Genomic DNA, 16258 nt, shown 5'->3' with positions numbered 1-16258 from the left:
GGTAAAATGTCGCTGGAAAAGTGTACCTAGTGTATAAATTTTGTAAAATTTTACCGTGTGTTTTTAAAATCTTAAACAATTGATCGTAGAATAAAAATTATAGTCAATAAAATATAAATATGTTCAAATTGTATGTATCCAAACGTTATTTTTATAAAAATTAAATCTTATTTTATCGTAAGGCATTCATATTATGGATTAAGTATTAAGAAAGTTTTATGGGCACAACTATAATTATATTATTTATTTTATATAAGCATTCCGTGCTCTATGACACAGGCACTGTCGTAACTCGTAGTCTAGTCCCCTGTTATTATGTAGTGTAGGCTCAATCTGTAGGATTTTACTGTAGATATATATACAATATAGATATTCTGTGAATTTTGTGACTGTGATCGACGTTCGACGCTGTTTAGTGTTATCGATTCAGATTTCTGAAATAGTTTTTGTTAGGGAAGATAGCTAACAGAGCTAAAACATTATTAAAAATGTTATTAATAAACGTTTTTTAATCTTATTGTATCAACAATTGTTGGGAGTTGTTTTGTGTAAGAATGATTGTGTAATATTCATATAAGAATGTGGTGATAGAGAAAACGAAAAGTTGCTGTACGATGGCGGCAGATACGGCGGTGGCTGCGAGCCCTGAGGAGACTCTGGAGTCGTTGTTGCGGGAAGCTGAAGCTCTAAAGCAAAAGCTGGAAGAGGAACGTCAAAAACTAAACGACGTTACGCGTAAGATTTTTTTAATGATACTTTTAATCGTTACCGCACTATTTTATTATAGTAGAAATAACTCAAATAGTACCGCAATTACTCTCTTCCGTATTCAAGCTTAATTGGTTTAACAGTGGTCTGAATAATAAATTGGAGAAACATTAATTGAGTTATCTTCAATTAAATTATTTAATATAACAACAGTCTCTGTACAAATTGGAATATATATATAAATATTTTTTATATAGAAGACTAACAGATTATGAAATTCACATACATACAAAACTACAGAGATAAAAATATAAATCATAAACAAAAGCAGACAACAGTAAATTACATTACATTCATATAAAAATTGTTTAAATTAACATTTTATTACAATGAAGTTTAACATTGTTGAGCATAACTTTTAAGATGACCTTTAAATTAACTGACTCCTGCCAATTAAAGTCTGAAAGTATAGGATTTATGTATAATTATGAAATTATTAGAATTAAATTGCTTTGCTACTATGAATGTTTTGTATACACACAGTGTCCTGTGTTGCTGAAAGATTGGAGCCTATCACTTTCCCTAATCTCAAGCTACGTCGAGTGCTCAAGGGTCATCAGGCTAAAGTTCTTTGTTCCGATTGGTCTCCAGATAAACGTCACATAGTATCTTCTTCACAGGTCTGTTTAATATTATACCTACTTGTATTCTTTTAAAATAATATAAATAGTTAAACCTACCAGATCATTTGTATTTCCTGTTACACATCAGTGTAACAGTGTAACATATATATATTTAATATGAGTTGTGTACAACTCTGTATTTGTAGGCATTTTATATTTTCTTAATTTTTGTTAGTTTGTTAAATTTGTTATTTTAGCTGATTTTTATTGTTTTTTCCAAGAACGGTAATTTCATAGCAAGGTCTTGTTTAAAAATTTGAAACTTTATTTTAAGGATGGAAAGGTGATAATTTGGGATGCATTTACTGCAACAAAGGAGCTTACGATTTCTATGCCCAGTACCTGGGTCATGGCATGTGCCTATGCTCCTTCAGGGAACATGGTTGCGGCAGGGTAAGTTCCATATTCTGTAGTTACAACTCAACAATCAGAAGAGATTACTGCACACATGAAAGTGTCTTTTATTTCAGATATTAAAATAGTTGATATTGATTGGTAAAAACTACAAAAACTTTATAAACTATCAACTAAAAAGGTTTAAAACAACTAAAACCCATTAAACTAAGAATTGAATTGAATCATTGTATTAATACACAAAGTAAAGTTGTTAATTTTTATATCATTTAAATAGATTCTTAAAAAAACATTAAGAAATGAGGTAAATTATTCAATAAAAGATTACATTGTTGATAAAAAGACATGGAGTTAGTACTTGTTGACTTTGAGATAGGATATGACGTCGTGGCATGTCTCGGCTTGTTTTTAAAAAATATGACGTCGTATTGCTGAGGTCACGAATGTCAGTGTTTAGATTTCATACTATCCTCGAAGGTATGAAATTAAACTCAGAAAATATTCTTCTCTGATTTATTGCTAACTGAGGAGGTCCGATCCTCTCTATACCGGTTTTTTTTTTGTTTGAAGTAGTGCTGTTGGCCCTACTGGCCTTTACAGCGTTACCGGGCGAGTGCTAGACTCAGACTTGAATAAAGTATATTTGACTTTATAGCCCTAAAGTTGAGCGCTGGGCTCAACCTGGGCCGAACCTGGGCCGAACCCGTGGTAAAGCTACCACGGATTCGGAACCAGCTGTAGCTTAGCTTTAATACAATTTGTAAAATGGTCATTCAGAAGTACTTGTAAAATCCAACTTGAATAAAGTATATTTTGATTTGACTGTTATTTGTAGCCACTACGACATATTTATTGAAAATTAAACTACACTACGATGTAGTGTATGACATGTGTAAGTAAACACGTTAAAATAAAATGTTATAAAAATTCCTTTACCCAATAGCAATTGAAAATAATGACAATATATTTACTTTGTTTGTAACAACAATCTTTTAATTTTTTGTTTAATTATAATTTTTGATGATATAGAAGACAAACAATGAGATATTTACTTCTGCAAACGAGTGAAATGCCTCAGCAAAAGCTGCTTGAATATAGGGATATGATTATGTCATATATGTAATCAGGAAGCACCATTAAAACTTCACTTATGGATCGCCGTTCGTGACGGAATGCGAAACATTCTTTTTTTTGGCCTAATTATTTATATTTCACCTTCATGAAAATATATATTTAGACATTTTGTTTTTTTCAACATTATATCTAGAGGAGTATCTAGAGGAGTACCAGCTGATTAGTGACCGCCAGTACGGTTTCCGTCGGGGTCGCTCAGCCGGTGATCTTCTAGTTTACCTTACTCATAAATGGGCGGAAGCAGTTTAGAGCAAGGGGGAGGCATTAGCAGCCAGTCTGGACATAGCGAAGGCCTTCTCTTCGAAAACGTCGAAGAAAACCGGAACAAACTTGTGTCTGAAATCGAGTCTTCGTTAAACGAATTCTCGAACTGGGGCCGGCTAAACCTAGTCCATTTCAACCCCAAAATGATGCAAGTTTGCGCGTTATCCGCCAAAAAAACACTATTCGTCGTATCTCCACGATTCGAGAACATTCCGATAGCCGCCACAGCTAGTATCGGAATACTTGGCGTTGATATTTCGAGCCTCGTTCAGTTCCGCGGTCAATTGGAAGGCAAAGCCAAATTGGCATCAAAAAAGCTTGGTGTGCTCAGCAAGGCAATACAAGGCAAGACAGTATTTCACGTCGGCCCATCGCCTAAGACTATACAAGGCGCAAATTCGGCCTCACATGGAGTACTGCTCTCACCTCTGGGCGGGTGCTCCCCAGTACCAGCTCCTTCCATTTGACCGTATCCAACGTAGAGCAGCTCGAATTATCGACGATCAAGCCCTTTCTGATCTGCTCGATCCTTTGGCTTTGCGTAGAGATGTTGGATCACTCTGCATCTTCTACCGAATTTTCCACGGGGAGTGTTCCGAGGAATTGTTTGGATTAATCCCGGCAGCTGAATTTCACTTTCGGACATCTCGTCAAAATTCTAAATTTCACCCGCACCACTTAGATGTCCGTAAATCCACAACAGCGCGATTTTTAAGGCATTTTCTGCCTCGCACAACCACTCTGTGGAACCAGCTTTCGCCGGCGGTTTTTCCGAACCGATACGACTTGGGAACCTTCAAGAAAAGAGCGTACTTATTTCTTAAAGACCGGCAACGCACCTCCAACCCCCCTGGTGTTGCAGATGTCCATGGGCGGTGGTAATCACTTTCCATTAGGTGAGCCTCCTGCTCGTTTGCCCCCTATAACATAAAAAAAAGATAAAGATTATTTTTTGTGTCCAAACTCTAATGTTTAGATAAGAAACGTATAGGACAATTATTATTTGGGTTAATGTTCAAGCATAAAGAAAAACTGATTTAACAAATTTGGACCCTAAGTCTCTCCAATCACGGTTTCTAGCCACTATGCCGCCAGGCAAATGGACCTGATGATGATTATAAGTGGTCACAGCTGCCGATAGACATTGAAACGAATGTATCACCAATCTTGGAAACTAAGATGTTATGTTCCTTGTCCCAGTTCTCCCCAGGCTCACTTATCTTTCAAACCGGCACAAGCCAATTGTTCTGCTCCGGTTTGAATGCAGCAATATTTAGTATTGACTAGGTATTGCTGTTTAACAGTAGAATACCTGAAGTTCCAACTCAACCAAACAACAACCAGCTCAAACCGGCTAGCACAAAGCCCTACCACGGGTTTACCTGCTTACAGACACTGTTGGTCTCAGGATACATTAAATATATGAAGTACAAAAAGATATTATACAAGTGATTTCAAGCAAAAACAATAAATAAATGGCTATAATGCTATGCGAAAACTTGAGAAGCAAATATATAGACATACTGGATGCTATTGTAATGAACGCAGAAACATACAGCAGCATAGGAAAAAAACTATTTAGAACAGAGGAATCTTAGAGTCTATCTAGAGAGACCACAGCCTAGACCGAATAATAAGAACTCATGATACTCGTAACATTTATTATGTGGGATTCTCGAAATGTTGGTATCTGATACTCCAACTGCACGGACTAAAAGTGCAAATAAGTGTTCTTCGTGTGTATTTTTTTTATTTGCAATTTATATAACTGATCCCATTTTATTATATTTTTTATTTTTAGAGACTAAACAAAACTTCTCTTAAACCTTGTGTTCAACAAGTTCTATGTAGCGATAGAAAAACAGTCAATGTTTTTGAATAAAATCAGTCCATATTTTGCGCAAACCTAAGCATACCGAGATCAGAAGATTCAACAATATATAAAAGGAGTACATCAAATATTAACTAAACTTTCGTTAGTTCACATTACTCAAAATAAACTCGCGTGTGTTGAGTTTAAGCTCACTTCTAATACTAGATATTTTATAATTTTTAGGGGCCTCGACAACAAGGTGACGGTGTTTCCGCTGGGCGGCGCGGGCGAGGACGAGCCGGCCGCCCGCAAGCGCACCGTGGCCACGCACACCTCCTACATGTCGGCCTGCCTCTTCCCCAACACCGACCGCCAGATACTCACGGGCGGCGGCGACGGCACGTGCGCGCTCTGGGACGTGGAGTCGGGGCAGCTGCTGCAGAGCTTCCAGGTGATCGCATCGTCGCATCGTCGCATCGTCGCTTCGAATCGAATTTCTGATTTATAAAACATATCATGGACGTCCGACTCCCGCTTCGTTTCGACAGGCACACGCGGCGGACGTGATGGCTCTCGACCTGGCACCGACGGACATGGGCGACACGTTCGTCTCGGGGGGCTGCGACCGCGCCGTGCTCGTGTGGGACATGCGCTCCGGCCACGCCGTGCAGGCCTTCGACACGCACCTGTCGGACGTGAACAGCGTGCGCTACCACCCGTCGGGCGACTCGCTGGCGTCCGGCTCCGACGACTCGTGCTGCCGCCTGTTCGACCTGCGCGCCGACCGCGAGGTGGCGCGCTACGGCAAGGACAGCGTGATCTTCGGCGTGAACTCGGTGGAGTGGTCGGTGAGCGGGCGCCTGCTGTTCGCGGGCTACAGCGACTACACGGCGTGCGCGTGGGACGCGCTGCGCGCGGCGCGCGTGTGCGTGCTGTGCGGCCACGAGCACCGCGTGGCGCGCGTGCAGCTGGCGCCCGACGGCACGGCGCTGGCCACGGCCTCGTGGGACGCCACGCTGCGCGTGTGGGCCTGAGCGCGTCGGGCCCGTGACGTTCTTCCGATTTATTGCGAGTTATGTAGAAATTTCTCGATTCGACGATCTAGTCGTGAGCTCTATGAGATCTGCAATGTAGAGGGTATGAGTATTATTATAGTTCCGTCGAGTGAGAGACGAGCGGGTCCTGCGGCCGCACGTCCCGACGATCTTTATGTTTGTGTTCGTGATGGGTGAGCGTGTTCGGAAATGTGAGAATGCTTCGAGGTGTTGTCTGCGAGGATCCCGAGGAGCCTGCACTATGGTTTTATTTATTAGTGAGTGTCGATTAGGAGCCTCGTTACCTATTAAATGTAGCCCGCGTCGCTGGCGAGTCATTTATTGTAAAATAGGATCCACTGAGAGTAAAAGTTGATTTTGACTTGACTGAAATTTTTAATTAGTACTGCCACTGACTCGTGGAGCATTATGTTAATTCAAAACTATTGTAACGTTGAAAATAAAGATGTTAGTGAGAATCTATGTTATAACTTATATTTTAAATGGAAAAGTACCCTGCGTGGTGTGACCCCGCCTTCTATCAATAAATTCAATGTTGACTTCTTGTTTTATTTGCAACAGCAATTTCTACTGTGTGTGAGGCCATAAACGTGAAGCCGATTATTAACGATTTTCAACAACTGGTTATTAAAATGCATCTTTATGTAATAGACATACCGCGAGTTGCGCGATAATACCACCTTACCGATCGGTGCCGGGATTAATACCTATTGCAAGCTTTTATTCAGTTTCCCAGTGTGTGTAAACATATCTTGCAAGTGAAATTTTTCCACGTCCCATTATTATCCTACAGATCTAAATTTTACACGTTGATTCGGTTCCGACGAATTTTATGGCAACCTTGACCTGATACTCCATCCAAGATTGGCTCCAGAAAACTCATCAACGGTTAACAGAAGAGAGAAAAAAGTTATATTTCATTATGATAGTCAACCATGGCACGGTTGCTGCACTCGCGGTGGGCTCACGACGAGGGAATTGCTCAACGGCCCAACAGCACAAACACAAAATCTGTAAGGTATCCAATAATGACAGCTCGTTTTAAAGCCTGGCGTATTTGAGGTGGCTTACGTTATATCTACTATACTCTACGCAAAATATACCAAATCATTTTACATAGGGCCTTGCACGGTATGATGATGCATTCATTGAAATTAACGAACAAAGAAACGGTGTATCCGGCGAAAACACAGGAACATCTCGCGTTTATATGTATAATCTGTAACAGAAATTAATCGGGTTTTTTATAGTATTCGTTTGAATTAGAAAATTATTATTTACGTTAAATGACTTAACACCCCAAAAAAAGAACCATCTTTAAGTCGCAGTCTGATAATTAACCATTACTAACATTATAACTAATGTTAAAGTCAGTAATGGTTAATCCGGGTTTTTTATAACTATATCGTAGATTGCTGAACAACATGGACTCAAATACAATGTAGCGAACACAGAAATATTCTTTAAAGCCAGTAGAGGTTCGGTGATGGTTCAGCTAGTATTTTTGATTGGATCGTCAGTGATCCGGTTGTTAAAAGTCACCTAAGGCAAAGTTAAAAATATCTGCGGAATTTTATTATAGAAACGGATAACTTGTCCTAAGAAGGATTAATTGATTGTGCGGAGTCGGAAACTTGGCGTTATATCCTATCTTTGCGTCTCGTGCACATACAATGATTATCACTGATTCTATCACAGAGATCAACTTGACTTTGACTTTGTTACACCAAAGACGTATATTATCAAAATAACCAAAATATACTAGACGAGTGGTATCAATATCGTTATATAGTTATCTAACTTTTCTAACTGCGTATGCTCCGGAGCCGAGTCATTCTGTCAGGGAATATAAATGAGGAATTCACTATAGTTTGAAATGATAAGAATATTCCTAAAAACCTCGTAGTATCTGCTTACATTTGGTAAGGTAAAAACTACACATTTTGTTTTTTGGGCAATCAAAACTATATATTACCAGCAGGGAAAATCTACTAACATGACAATAATTTGTTCTATACTTGTAGTATTTTAGGATCTGACAACATCGTACTGGCCTCGATAACAGATTGACTCACTCGTTTAAATGACGTTTGACAGTGACTGTTTCAAAAGGATAGAATTCTGCGCCATTTTGCGCACCATTGTTCTTGGGTGGGCATAATAAATTGAGTTTTATTGTTCTGACTGTATTCGATTACAGTCGGGTTACTAGTTTTCAATCTCACAGAAGCGAGAGAAGATCACGCTGCCGTCAGCAATGGGTCGGACTGCTTTTTGTGTGCCTCTGGCAATTCTATTTTTAGCAAGTGTAATTCCATCAAAAGCACAAAGTAAGTAATAATTTAATTTTATCATTTTAATCATAATTTATTATAATAATCCTAGATTAATGATGATCGTTAAAGAGTTAATTGCATGTCGAAGTATTTTGTAGGTCAATGAAATGATGCCCTAGTTGAAGGTGTTGGACTGTTGGGTGATGTCATGAGTAGTATCGCTTTTCTCATGTTATTAAGTTACTCAAATCTTTGTAAGACCATGCAACAACCTCATCCCCCTCCATTAGCGAAACCTTAGCTCTGAAATTACATTTTTTATATTATTTTAATAAACATCAGCAGTTGAAAAAAAAACATGATTTTAAATTATGGGTCATTAAATGTACACATTCCAACAATATATACATTTATAATTTATCAGTCAATAGAAAATTAAATTGTGTTACAGATAATCTGTTGTATATTAGAGTTGATTCACAGAGGTTATTAAATTAACATAAATTAATTTTTTGTATGTTATTTTTTATGTAAAAAAATCAAATCTAGTAAAAATGAGTATATTTTTTTTAGATAATTATCTTTAATTGATTCTGTACAAGTTTTATGACACCGACTGATAAAAGAACTTTTAAGTTAATTTCAAGTAAAGCTTGTTACATAACATTATCTCGAAAGAGAAAATTCTCCCAACCCGAGGTGTTGGTCGACAGATACAACGCAACATCATCAACATTAAGTTAAGTTAATGTAACAAGGAAATGTTTCATTTGTTACTTCTGTCACTGCAGCTACAGATAGGCATACATTTTTAGTTCAGTATAAATCTGCGCATGTTATTATCTTGACTGATAGAGAGATAGCATTATCTTTTATGTATCAAAGTCTTAACAAATACCGCAAGTGGCTTTATTTGTTAGCTTTGCTCTTGTCTGCATGAGGCTCCCATTACTGGGACTTTCCCTTTCGTGTTTATCTCATTCACCTTCAGAATTTTGCGACATAAAAACAATAAGTATATTCTTCATTAATAATGTTGATCAAACAAAAATTAAATGTAGTTGCAGATGGAATGTAGTAAAAGTAATAAAATCAAAATAAATAAATGAAATTCCTTTTTTCTGATTGTACGACTCAAATGAGGAATTTTTCACACAAGACACAAACAACTACATGTTAAATAGCATTGAATTCATTCGAATATGTTATGATCTCAGTTTAATTGTTATACTGTGTAACAAACTTGTTTTTCTATGGCTATATATTGTCATACTCTTCTTAAAATGTCGATTCAACCTTATCTGCCATTTTATGAGATTCAAATGTCATTCATAAAAAGCGTTGTAATGAATTGTAAGTTTGTTAAAGGAACTATTAACTGTATGAAAATAACAGTCGCAACCAATTGTACTCTATCTAATTATTGTTAATGAAAGGAGGACAAGGCATCGTTGAGTGCAATTAAATCGTTCTGAATAATCGTCTATTGTCAAAGAGGTAAATATCCGACAAATAAAAACAAAACGACCATCAGTAGTAGAATAGAGTTCAGACGACCGATTCGAAAGAAGTTCCTCACGCGATACGAGTGAGAAATGCGTGCATAGGAAGGTATACGCATACGCGTGTTTGGGGAGCGTGATAGTAGCGAGAGAGCATCGTGCGCAGAGACGGAGGCGGCCGTGTCGAGCGCGGCCGGCGAGGAGAGCCGCGTGACGGTAGCGGCCGGCGCGCCGCTCACGGTGGAGTGTCGGCTACGGCCCGAGCAGCGCGCCGAGTGGCGACGGGACGGCGGCGCGCCCCCGCCGGACCTGCGCGCGGCGCCCGAAGCGCCCGCCTCCGACGCGCGGCTCGCGGCCCGCCTGCGAGCGCCCGCCGCGCGCGCGCACCACGCCGGCCTGTACACGTGCAGCCGCGAGCGCGACCACCGCGTGCGCGTCGTGGTGCTGCCCGCCGCCGGTACCGCCGCATGCCGCTCCTCACCGCACCGTCTCCGCCGCTTTGCTGCTCGTGCTCGTGCTCGTGCTCGCGACCGCCCGGCTCCGGCGCCGTCGCTTCGCCGCGTCGGGCGCGAGCCGGGGTCGGACGGATCGGCATTATGTAGCTAGATTTCGATTTACGACCACCGTCGGAAATATTGTTTCTTCAGTAGTTTGGCGTATGGAACTGTAGTCTGTTGGCGTATCGTCTGTATCGTTGACGCAGTTAGTGCGAGTGCTGCCCGTTAGAGCCAATATTTTTTTTTCGTAATTAGACGTAGTGCTTTTCTCATTAGGTGGTCGATGTATTCGTTGAAACTATGTTTAGATTTATTTGTTATTATATCTATATAAGGCAGAACGAGACGCGACACAATGCGCGCGAGAGCGTGCCGTCTTTACTTAACTGTGTGTGCGTGTCTGTCACTATCTCTAACAATATTATTTATAATCTTTCTTAAAAAACCTTTCCAATTCTCTTAACACTACCTTCTGCTATCGTTCATTATGGTATTATTATGTATGTATATGTTTTAATAGCTCGATGTAAATACCTAATAATAGGAATTAAGTGTAATCGAATATTAATATGAGTAGTTCACGGGACTCTAATTCGTATGCTGTGGAAATAGATGTGATAGCTGCCGGTCGATCGTTAACTATCGGGCGTTGACTCAAAGCAGGACGAGGTCGATCGATGCTTTACGGAAGGCCGAAACGGATAAACCCCATTTCAGAACGACACCTTTCATAAAGTTTACTTTCAATTGCTTAATTATCTGCATTAATCTTGAAAACGAGTACTTTTTATCTTCAAAATATCTTATTATTTTTTACGTATTGCGACGTGTTGCCAATCGCGACTATCGCGTCGCCCTCGTTTTATATGAACATTGAACAGGTATCTCGACGCATAATCACCTATATTACGGGACAATCAACAAAGATTAAGTTCGCTTCGTATCTTCGATTAAAATAATGTGCTATAGAACGTATTCTTATCGAAGCCGAAGTATGTCTAAGCGGAAAAATACTTTTATTGCTGTTATTTTAATGACAGAGAAATATTTGACTCTAAATGTACCCGTAGAGTATGTATTTGTAATCGCCTTTCATAAATTATCTTTTTATTTCCAGTAGCTGATTTTTATTTAATGTTTTAATATTTTAGATTTTTTTTCGCAATGAAACATTAAGAAGTAGATATTTTAGTTTAACATTAGGAGATGAACTTAGCTTCATAATTTCGCTGCCCGCGCAGCTGTACTCTAAGTAATAGTTAATGCTTGTTAGCAGAGGGTGGTCGAATCTGAATAGCGAGACTCGTTCTCCAAAATACGATTCGATTGTCCCTGCAATTAACAAAGACACTATTGAAATATTGATTTGTTTTTGAATGCACTAGTTTAACACGACTGACTTACTAATTACGAATATTCTGTGTAGGAGACAATTATTTGAGCTTTTAATTTGAAACTATGGTGACTCTTTGCATTGCGATAGATAAACAAATCAATATTTATGAGAAATCAAATGTTTTAAATAGTTTTAAATCCTTGTATTGCTATGTAACCATTGACGCAGCGGGCAAACTATCTGCCATCTGCGTCGAGGGTTGCAGATTTGATTCGCGTTCTTAAAATAATTATATCGCAGAGGAATATAATGCATGGTATACGATTTTTTTTTGTTGACCTTTTTTTAATATAAGTGTACATGTCGATATTGTTTGATAGACAGTTTGTGCGACTCGAGCGCGCTCGGTGCAGAGCTCGGCCGCCGCCAGCATTGATATATTACACCTTCGTTTCCGGTGTACGAGCCCTGTTATTTTGTCATTTTTAGCTTTATGAACACTATGTTCATATGACTGAATTAGGGTACGCAGAAACACCATCCGCGCCCACTGAAGTGTTTTCGTCTTCGGCCTCATGTACCTCACACACGTTACGTAGAGAGTGGTAGATAGTGCGCACTGTGGCCAGGGCAGAGAGTGATGCGTGAGCGTGTTACAGGCGACGCGCCCGCGTCCGTCACCCCGCCCGCGCCCGCCGCGCCCGCCTCCGCCTCCGTCCCCAGCGAGGACCTGCCCGAGCTGCTGTACGACGTCAGGGGAAACTTCTCCCTTCACTGCAAGCTGCCCAATGACAACAGTCTCGCCTACGTTTGGTAAGACTCAAACGCCACTTCAATATACTACCCGGCCCGCATTGGACATATTTTGCCACAAATGAACATACCCGCCGGTGTGGTCTATTTTATCGCCAAAAATATAGTATTTATATAGTTCAAATATTATGTTACGCGGGCGAAGGTTGATATAATAAATACTGTTAATAATGTACTGGAAACAATAAACACATTGTCAGTGTCTTACTTATCTCAAAAGTATAGTTTTCTATAAATGTTGGTTTCAACATGTAATGAATATGTATACATCATTATCAGCCAGCAGAGTAAATATTTCGAGGGTCAGACGTATAAATTATCTTAATTTTATATTTAGATAACGAGTGACGTATTAATGAACCGTTTCCGCGTGTTTTAATCGACGTAAACACCGCAGCGAATGGCGATTCCCCGTAAGCGAGAATGCGTAATAATAGTTCGCATGCGCTTTCGATGTGACGTCATCGGCATCGCACGTTCCAGGAAGAAGAACGAGACCGACATCGAGCAGGTGTGGGAGCTGAAGGACCGCTACCAGCTGGAGCGCGGCGGCGCCGAGTTCCGCGTGGCGCGCGCCTACGAGGACGACTTCGGCAACTACTCGTGCGCGCTCGCCGGCGCCGCGCGCGAGCAGCGCTGGGCCGTGCGCGGCCGCCCGCACCTCAAGCTGCCCGCCAACACCAACGTCGTCGAGGGGCAGAAGCTGAAGCTCGTGTGCAAGGTGCTGGGCAAGCCGTACTCGCGCGTCACCTGGGGCTACACCAACTCCACCGACCTCAACGCCAACTACACCGACGCCACGGAGGTGCTCGGCTCGCGCGCCTCGCTGGCCGACAGCGAGCAGGGCGTGCCCGACGGCGTGCTGCTGCTGGAGGAGGCGCAGCGCTCGGACGCGGGGCGCTACCGCTGCGGCGCGGAGGGCGCGCTGGCGCCGGCCGTCACCACGCTGCGCGTCAAGGACATGTACGCCGCGCTCTGGCCCTTCCTCGGCATCTGCGCCGAGGTCTTCGTGCTCTGCGCCATCATCCTCGTCTACGAGAAGCGCCGCACCAAGCCCGAGCTCGACGACTCGGACACCGACAACCACGACCAGTGAGTATCGATCCCCCCCCCACATCTCCTATCGCGCGCCGCCCGCCCCCACTGACGAGGTCCCGTTGTGTTGCAGGAAGAAGTCGTAAGCGCGTCCCGCAGTGCGCAGAGGGAGCCGCGGCCGAGCGCCGCCGCCGCGACTCGCGAGATTTTAAGTTTGTAACGAGTTTACCAAAAAGTTGTTTGTTATTTAGTTGAAATAGGCGACCCGAAGGTTCGCCGACCGCCGACGTGTCCGCGACTCGTGACACTTGTACATTCATAATTTCTATTCAGAGTTTATTTAAGTTAATATTATTATACTCTTTACTCGACACGGATGTAGTTATATTAATATACTAATGCTTTTATTACCTGCCGTTACTTCTGCCTGTGTATATTTTCTTAGCTTATGTAAGATTTATATATGTATATACAATTAAAAGTATTCGATAGCTCCCCGATGACCGCTGAACGTCGATGAGACACGTGTGAGGTCTCGACTTTAATGAAACTTAACGATAATCACTTCGATCGATGGGAGCTGATCCGTGCGGTCACTGACGCTATTTAGCGTTTTTCGAATTTAATTTTTTAAGTGCGTGTAGAGTTTTTCTGTTTTTAGTGGATATTTAACAAAACTGGAATGTAAATGTTTGTAAATTATCGAATTTCGACGAAAAATAAATGTAATGTATAAATCAAAAACTTGTAAGTAACAATGCTCAGGCGCTCAATGTACTGAGCAACTGCGACAGGAGCAGCGGGCGCGGCGGGTCGAGTGCGCGGCGACGGTCGACTCGCGCGCCGTGAACGTGATGTACAATTAATTATGTTTCCAATAAATTATTCCGGTTACTGGCGTTTTATTTATTTGTCTAATTCAATAATCATTTAGCAGTTGAAAAGTCGTAAATGTTTTATCGTGTTAGTGTGGTAAATTGTAATCCAACAAACTGGCACTACATAGCGCTCATATACTTCCGAGTCGCGTTACAATTTTGCTCACTAAGTCCTACTGATTAGGCTCTGTGTTGCCGACCGGTAGATGGCGTTATACTAGTATCCCAGTCCGCGCAACAGATTGCTTTGTTTATTAGTACGGTACCTTCGTCTATTAGTGGACCAAATTTTGTATAATTTGCTTATATTGACTAACTCCGAGTTCCTATTTCGTATCCCTAAATTGTTTTCAGGACATAGTATCTGCTTTATCATTATTTTTACTACTAATGTATGAAGCAAAAACTAACAATTTTCGTTCTTCACACCACTGCCAAATACGATAGATTTTGTTCAAATGAGGAAATTGGACACTACCCATTTTATTGATACAGGCGATAGCAGGTACATTATCAACTTGCAATAAAATTTCAGTCAAAAAGATCTTTATAAAAAACTTTTAAACCGAAAAAAGCTTACATAAGTTCCAACTCGTTTATATGTAGATTTATTTCAAAACTACTCCAATAACCGAACGCTGTTTCATTTGGCATCTGAGTATATTTCTTTACTATATTATTTTTAAGAAGTCAACTACCGTGATCAGTATTTTCAATCCACCAATACATATTTCTTAATAAGTATTCTCGTAATTTATTAATTTGTTTGTAACTTACCCGTAAAGGGTTATTTAACAAACACAAATATTTGTATCTTTCAATTTCTTATGTATAAACCCAGTGTACGGGACTTAACGAGAAAACTTCGTTAGAAAAAAATAATAAAACGTGTATCAGTGGTGAACTTCTGTATTCCGAATGACGACAAAAAATATGTAACTTAAATCTAAGTAAATCAAGTTGCACGACGGCGCAATAAGTATACATATTTCCATTCAGTTTCTCGCAGGCGCGTAAACATGCCCCCGGGCGTTGAAAGCTTGGCTTTTAACCATTGGAGGTTGTTCTGATGGCAGAGGCAATGAACAATTTCTGTTGAAAGCTCTTCTGATGATACCAGTAGAGGTCCGAAGCGAATAGCGCACATTACAGGGCCAGCGTAATCAACGCCACGAGTCCGGGACAGGTAACCAGGAAGAAGCCGCTGCCGCGGTAAGTTTTCCATCAAAGGAGTTACTGTAGGTCCCTTAATTCTTCGGCAACGTACGCATTTATGAAAGCAAGCCTTTCATAGTCAAATAACAACTTAGTGAATTTATGAGTGGACTGTAAAATAATAGGATGTTTTTTTTCATATATAAAATTAGCATTATCAAGACGTCCTCCAACACGCATTAATTGGTTATCATTTAATAAATATTAAATTTAAGAAGAACTCTCTTTTTAGGCAAACTGATTTTATTAATTAGCAACTTGTGCTCAGAAAAAGATTCACCTTGACTTTGAAAAGTTATTACATTTAATGCATTCTGTAACTCTGACTCTGAAAGAAATTTATCATTTACTAAAAGTTTTTTACATAATTTAATAAATCGGAGCATGTAAGCAATTGAACGCAAAAGTCTAATGTATATCGAAAAACGTTTGAAATTTGTAAATGAACTACTGCTGTTATCAGAAACCAGCATTTAACATAATATCAGTACGAGTTTCGGGTAAAATTTCAACTTGTAGGTATTTATATCCCATCAAAAACATAAATGTAAAAATGAGAGCCAAGCTAAATATTATGATATATACCTAGGTTGTTGTCTTCAACGACAAAAGAAGTGAGATCTAAATTTGTGCCAAGTTAAATAGTCCGAAATTCTGAAATTTATTTATAACTACATAAAATATCATTTCTTCTT

The 16258-nt window shown here is 40.3% G+C and overlaps 2 protein-coding genes across 2 annotated transcripts; both read left to right on the top strand.

The window, feature by feature from the left end:
* The first annotated feature begins 296 nt into the window (after positions 1-296).
* On the top strand, positions 297-6139 carry LOC125070599 (guanine nucleotide-binding protein subunit beta-5). The gene is made up of 5 exons (XM_047680533.1): positions 297-735; positions 1252-1388; positions 1666-1784; positions 5200-5407; positions 5505-6139. The coding sequence occupies exons 1-5, from the start codon at positions 615-617 to the stop codon at positions 5988-5990; spliced, it is 1071 nt and encodes a 356-aa protein (XP_047536489.1). The 5' UTR covers positions 297-614; the 3' UTR covers positions 5991-6139.
* Positions 6140-8106: 1967 nt separating this feature from the next.
* LOC125070279 (basigin) lies at positions 8107-14364 on the top strand. Its single transcript, XM_047680074.1, has 4 exons — positions 8107-8341; positions 12282-12435; positions 12919-13527; positions 13604-14364. The coding sequence occupies exons 1-4, from the start codon at positions 8269-8271 to the stop codon at positions 13614-13616; spliced, it is 849 nt and encodes a 282-aa protein (XP_047536030.1). The 5' UTR covers positions 8107-8268; the 3' UTR covers positions 13617-14364.
* The last annotated feature ends 1894 nt before the right edge of the window (positions 14365-16258 follow it).

Source organism: Vanessa atalanta, chromosome 17 (genome assembly GCF_905147765.1).
Source record: "Vanessa atalanta chromosome 17, ilVanAtal1.2, whole genome shotgun sequence".
Lineage (NCBI taxonomy): Eukaryota > Metazoa > Arthropoda > Insecta > Lepidoptera > Nymphalidae > Vanessa > Vanessa atalanta.
Note: the sequence above shows the minus strand (reverse complement) of the source record. Positions and strands in the feature narration are given on the sequence as shown.